General features: G+C 57.2%; 1 protein-coding gene across 1 annotated transcript in view; it reads right to left on the bottom strand.

Annotated features, from left to right (window-relative positions):
* Positions 1-596: 596 nt before the first annotated feature.
* Positions 597-6,000, bottom strand: part of LOC118927746 (anthrax toxin receptor-like) — a 30,315-nt gene continuing 24,911 nt past the window's right edge. The window contains exons 13-16 of the mRNA XM_036916316.2: positions 4,408-4,617; positions 3,751-3,930; positions 1,610-1,684; positions 597-827 (exon numbers count right to left, since the gene is read on the bottom strand). Of these exons, the coding sequence (XP_036772211.2) occupies positions 687-827; positions 1,610-1,684; positions 3,751-3,930; positions 4,408-4,617 (606 nt within the window). The 3' untranslated portion in view covers positions 597-686. The remainder of the gene's footprint in view (positions 828-1,609; positions 1,685-3,750; positions 3,931-4,407; positions 4,618-6,000) is intronic.

Below are 6,000 nucleotides of genomic sequence, written 5' to 3'. Positions count from 1 at the left end.
ATATCAATAATACCTTAATAAAAATATAAAATAAAATAAATAAAAATGACTTACACCAAGTCCCACAGCAACCTGAGATGATACCTAAGGGGCTGATACTCCTACTGGCAGGTAACAGATCCTCCCATTTGCAACGACATGGATGGAGCTAGAGGGTATTATGCTCAGTGAAATAAGCAAGTGGAGAAAGACAAGTATCAAATGATTTCACTCATATGTGGAGTATAAGAACAAAGGAAAAAACTGAAGGAACAAAATAGCAGCAAACTCACAGAACCCAAGAATGGACTAACAGTTTCCAAAGGGAAAGGGACTGGGGAGGATGGCTGGGAAGGGAGGGAGAAAGGGGAAAAGGGGTATTATGAACAGCACACATAATCTGGGGAGGGGCATGGGGAAGGTGCTACATCACAGAGAAGACAAGCAGTGACTCTATAACATCTTACTACACTGATGGACAGTGACTGTAATGGGGTATGTGGGGGGGGACTTGATAAAGAGGGGAATCTAGTAACCACAATGTTGCTCATTTAAGTATATCAGAATCATACCAAAATTTCAAAAACACACACACAAAAACAAAAAATAATATTGGGGTTTTGGTGCTGTAGAGATCATATTATGGGGTAAGAGTTACAGAGGGCTTTCCAGAGTATCCAGGCTGCCACAGTTATGAGTGGCATTATTCAGATGGGCAGCAACTGGGTTGGGACCCTGGCACCGTGAGCACGTGCTGCTGAGGATGGAGGAATGGCAGCTGGGTTGGTGCTGTGCACGGCAGGATGATCCACGATGGGCATCTGTAGGCGGACATCATGATAATTTACCTGTGGGGAAGAGGAGAGACGGAAAGTCACTGAGAAGCCACTGGTATTGGGGGCTTAAGGCTATAGCTTCCCTCACTCATGGGGTTGGCCAGGTCCCTTGTCCCCTCCAGCCCACCCGTGTCCTGCTGGCCCTTATCCCACTGATCTGCCCACCAGGTCTGCCTAGGGGCACCATGCACCCTGCTAACACCAGGCTTCCAAGAACCTGTCTTTCCTGCATCATGTCACCCTTTCTCAGTGGGTCACAGGGACCCTGCAGTTCTCTCCCTCACTCTGCGGAGGGGACTTCTGCAAGAGCAGCAGGTGACACTCATATTTCCGGGGAGTGCTCATGGCAGAAAGAACTTGGCACAGAACTTCCCTGCCTTTCCCTGCCCTGCACAGGCTCATGCCATTCAGTTTCTTCTCCCCGATCCACCTGAGGGCCAGTGAAGAACGAGCTTCGCTGGGGCGGATGACAAGCTCTGCCCGAACCACAGACTGGCACTTGTCGGGCAGCCCCCCGCACCCAGAGGCCTGGGCCTGAGCCAACGGGGAGCCTCGGGGACTGGGACCTGCCTGGTGGGGGCGGGGAATATGGGCTCTCAGGCCTTTTCTCTCTCCCAGGCCTCTAGGGCCAGGATGGTGGCTTTTACTGTGGCGCCGGGTGATCGAAGCCCAGCACCTATAACCTCACCACCACGGAAGCCAGGCCTTCTGGGCCCGTGTCTGTGGGGCAGGAGCCGGCTGCCCCTCCCTCAGCCCAGCCTGGGGTATCAGCACCTGTCCAGGGCCCTTCTCACCTGCATTGTCATTTTGTATTCATTATAATACGACATAATCACCGTGTGGCCCTCCTGTCTCGATAACGCTGCGCACTAGAAAGAGAAAATAGTGTCTGCTTCCTCCCAGGCAGCTCCTGGGGTAGGGACACTGCAGCTGTTGCCCTGCACCTGTCACTTCCTGGCCAGTCCGCAATGTTTGCTGGGGAACCCAAGGACCAAGGAGTAGCACCCTGTCCCTTAGGAGTGAGCCATCCTGGTGAAAAGCCAACAAAATCTTAGTTTGCAAATAAGGCTGTTCCCCAAGAGGGCAGGAAATTCCATCACATCCCCTTCGTTCCCTGAGGCACCTCTCCTTCGAGAGACCCGGTCCTGGGACTCTGTGACCAAGAGGGTGGCCAGGGTGAGAGCATTCACAAGGACAGGGCTGTGCTCACGAGACCCTGGCAGATGGGTCTCCCCAGGCCACCTGCATCCACACAGGGTACTGACCCAGGCAGGGAGGCCCACCTTCCACTAACCCCAGACCCTCGTTTCCTGCCTTGGGACACCCACCCCAGGGAAGCCCTGCCTGCTCACCTGATACTTGGGCTCTGTGTGCACCTGGGCTGGGCCTCCCTCACAGCCTAATGCCACATAAGATGCCCTCCACTCTCCCCAGCCCTGCTGACCCCAAAGGCCAACCCCACCGCAGCTCCTCTCTCAGCCAGGATTCAGCGATAAAGGCCTGTGAAATGCAGCGCCACATACATGAGAGCCCAGAGGAGGGGACCGGGTCCTGAAACCTGATCCCCTTTACCATAACTCCTCTGAGTCCTGTGGGAGAGCCTCCTACACACAGGCCCTTGGGGATTGAACAAAAGCCCCTTTGTTTCAGTGGGAATCATAGCAGTTGCGGAAACAGGCCCGAGTTGCTAATTCAATGACCGAGGCCCTTGGTCAGGCTCTGATGGGAGCACGAGAAGGGTGTCTTCTGTGTGACACTGTGAGCCCCACATCTTATAGGGGGTCCACCATGCCCCTGTCACCCTCTTCTGCCAGCTCTCTCTGCTCAGGTCATGAGGGCTGGAGGGTGCTGGGGGATCTCCCAGGGCTGCGGGAGGCCTCCTTTTGAAGGCCTGTTTGCCCTCAGGCTCGGACACCACCACAACCAAACCAAACATAACCTAACTTGGCTGGTGCTGGTGGCAGCTTCAGGGACATAGAAAGATGGAGTGATAAACACAGGGTGAGAAGGCTCAGGCTCAGCCATGCCCCCAGGAGGGACCTGCTCTGCAGCAGAGGAACAGAACAGGGCTTTGGGTGTCCGTCTGAGTGATCGCTGAGTGTGGGTCTGTGGCCAGCTGGCTCACCCTACCTGAGCTGAGCCCACCCTTCCCTGTGGGTCCCTGGGAGACATTCAGGCTAGGATGTGTGCTGCTGGTACAGGTGTCTAACCAGGTCGTTTTCATCAGCAGCCTGTATGTCTCATGAAGATAAGAGATCCTCCCCTTCCCTTCCTGCTCCTCCCTCCCTTTCCTCCGCACACCCTGAACCACCCCTGTGCCCGGCCCTCAGGGAAGTCCACCCAGCACCCTGGCGTACTGTCCTCAGTCCCCCAGGTTGCAGACCTCAGGCCTGCAGGCGTCTTGCTGGTGCTGCCCTCTCACACCCCCGGGGGTCCTTCCTCCCGCCGTGCTCCCACACCTGTCCTTGGGAGCCCGGCTAGCCAGGTCTCTGTGCCCGCCCTCCCCAGAGCTGCTTCTGCCCTTTGCTGTTGCCCTGGTTAAGCAGGACACTGGCCACATGCCATGAAGGTGACATTCTCCCCCAGTACCCGAGGGACCAAGGCCAGTCGAGACACCAGACCTGGAGCTGCCATGGCAGCAATGGGGCCACTTCATTTCTGTCCCCTGCTCAGCATGGGGCCCAGCACAACCTGGTCCTGAGCAGTGACTGGGAAGGAAGGACAGGGCTCTAGAGATGGGCAGAGGCCATGTCTGTTTGTAAAGGCACAGCTGCCCCAGAGGAGAGGAATCCTGGGGCACCTGGCCCTCCCTTTGGGGCCATTGCTGCCCAGGCAGGGTCTGTTGCCCATCCCAAGCCTGGGGGGCGGTTTGAAGATGAGGAGCTCCAGCAGACCCCTGATGATACCCAGACCCAGCGCAGCTTTCAGTACTAACCTGCGGGCAAACCTCTTGCCGAGGGCGCTGCACCCGAGCCGGCATTGGATCGCTCCGCCCCGTTTCCTTTGGGCTTCCTTTGGGTGGAACGGCCTGGCTCCGTTGGGACTTAGGTTGCTGTTTCAAACTTGACTGTTGGACTGTGACCATGTGATCTTTGAGACACCCCATGGTGGGTCCCTGTGGGAATGGGGAGGTGAGGTGCATAGAAGCTATGCTGTTGACCACCACATCCCTTTGTTGTTTTTGATTCCTAATACTTCATGTTTCCACTTCAGTATGTTCATAGTTTTTGAAACTATACTGGAACATACAAAGCTGGTACAAAAAATAATGCAATCCACAGGAGAGTCTCTCCCTGGCCTTTGTCCCTTTGAGTCCATCAGAAGCCTGAGTCAGGGCCTGGGGTCACTTCTCCTCAGGGGTAGGGAAGCTCACAGGTCCCCTCCCTAGGGCAAGCCTGAGGCACTCCTTAGAGGCCAGGCTGTGTGCCCAGGAATGGGAGGGCAGCTCTGAGCCTCCACGTGCTCAGGTGATGACCTCGGAACTGATGGGAACCTTCCAACAGGCAGATTCCTGGTGCAGCCAGGAGTCCTGATACTTTGGGGGGCTGGGGAGGGTATGGGCCACAGGGCTGTGTAGTCAGGGGTCACTCACACACTGAATGTAGCATGGGCAGAAACAACAGCACGCCAGCAGGAGAAAGGGCAGCGACACGATAGGCACAACCCAGTAGATAGGCTTGAAGGTGAGGGACTCTAGCCTGGGAGACACTTTATCTGGGTAAGTATCCTCCGTGTCTTCCGGCTCATCTTCGAGAAGGGCACATAGCGGCACAGCTGTTGTCACAGCAGGTGGGGACCCCTCCTGAAGAAAGCACATGTGTTAAGCCCTCCGTGCACCTGGGAAGCTTCCTGTGGTGCCTGTCACTTGGCATCCCAACCCACAACTCCATATCCCTTTTCCCCCTTACACTCAGATTGCCCCACTCTGAGAGGGCACAGCGGGACTAGGAGCCCAGGGCTGGACCCTGAGGGCCCCTGAAGAGCCCTGGTCCACAGACCCCACTCAGAGGCTCCACCCCAGAGCCCCGTCAGGGAGTCCAGCATCCTCCGTGCTGGGTGAAAGGCAGCCCCCATGGCACGGCTGGGCTGACAGCACAGGGGCCTGGAGAGGAGCATTCCAGTGATGGCACACAGGGGGTGCAGAGGGGCTGCTGGGGCCGGGAGGAAGGGTGACTGCAGGATCAGGGCAGCACCCTGGGTCTATCTCCTCATGGCCTCGCCCTCCCTGCCCCCTTCCACAGAGCTGCTCAGCCCTCTTAGCCTGCACTTCCACGTCTGCAGGAGCGAGTGACAGGACACCTGTGAGGTTCAGAGTTCATAGCCTGTCCTGGTACAGGGCAGGCCCATAAGGAATGGGGTCTCCTGTCCTGTTGTTACTCATGGCCAAGGAGAAGCTCACTGCGTCTGTGCACTCAGCTGCTGCAAGGCCTGAACCATTGAACCAAGTGAGGTGCTTCAGAGAAGTGGGAGAGGGACAGGGCGAGAGTGACTCAGTGCCCAGGAGGCAGGGCAGAGGAGAGGAGAGGCCAGGCCAGGGCTGGGGGAGAAGCCACTGTGCTGGGAGTAGACACCAGCTGGCTCCAGAGTTCTTTTCCCAATGTTCCTGTTGAAGGGTGGTTGTCACCGGGTGGGACTCCTGATGGGCAAACGGGTCAGTTCTGTCTGCTGATCTGTGAGCAGACACCCAGGGGTAAGTATAAACAGACATGCCCAGGAGTGTCTGTGCTGTTGGAAGCCAGGCTTGGGGGCAGGGGCTGTACCCGCAGCTGGGCCCAAGCACCAGTGCAGTGGAAATTCACTTCGACTCTGCAAGGCCACAGGTGGTCCCAGCCTCCAGGGCTCCTGGGTCTGGGACCCCAGTTTTGAGGGCCTGGACTCTAGCTCCCTGCACACAGCCTCCAGCCTCCACCCCTCACCTAAGCCAGACCCAGTTGGAGCTCTGAACTCCCCACCAGGAGAACCTGGCCAGGGATGTGGCAAGGTGGGAGTCAGGGGGCCGGTCTCAGCATTGTTCCGGAGTCCGCTGAGAGCTCCAAGTGGTCGGTGCCATGTGCCTTCAGGGAGCCTGGGCTTGCAACAGGGCAGAGGAGCTGCGTGGCCCCAGACACTTTTACAGAGGGACTCCCGGGGCACTTCTGAAGCCTGAGTGGGGCACAGCTCCCCAGGGAAGGGCGAAGGGGCTGCA

Source organism: Manis pentadactyla, chromosome 16 (assembly GCF_030020395.1).
Source record: "Manis pentadactyla isolate mManPen7 chromosome 16, mManPen7.hap1, whole genome shotgun sequence".
NCBI classification, from domain to species: domain Eukaryota; kingdom Metazoa; phylum Chordata; class Mammalia; order Pholidota; family Manidae; genus Manis; species Manis pentadactyla.
This window is presented reverse-complemented; position numbering and strand designations above follow the sequence as displayed.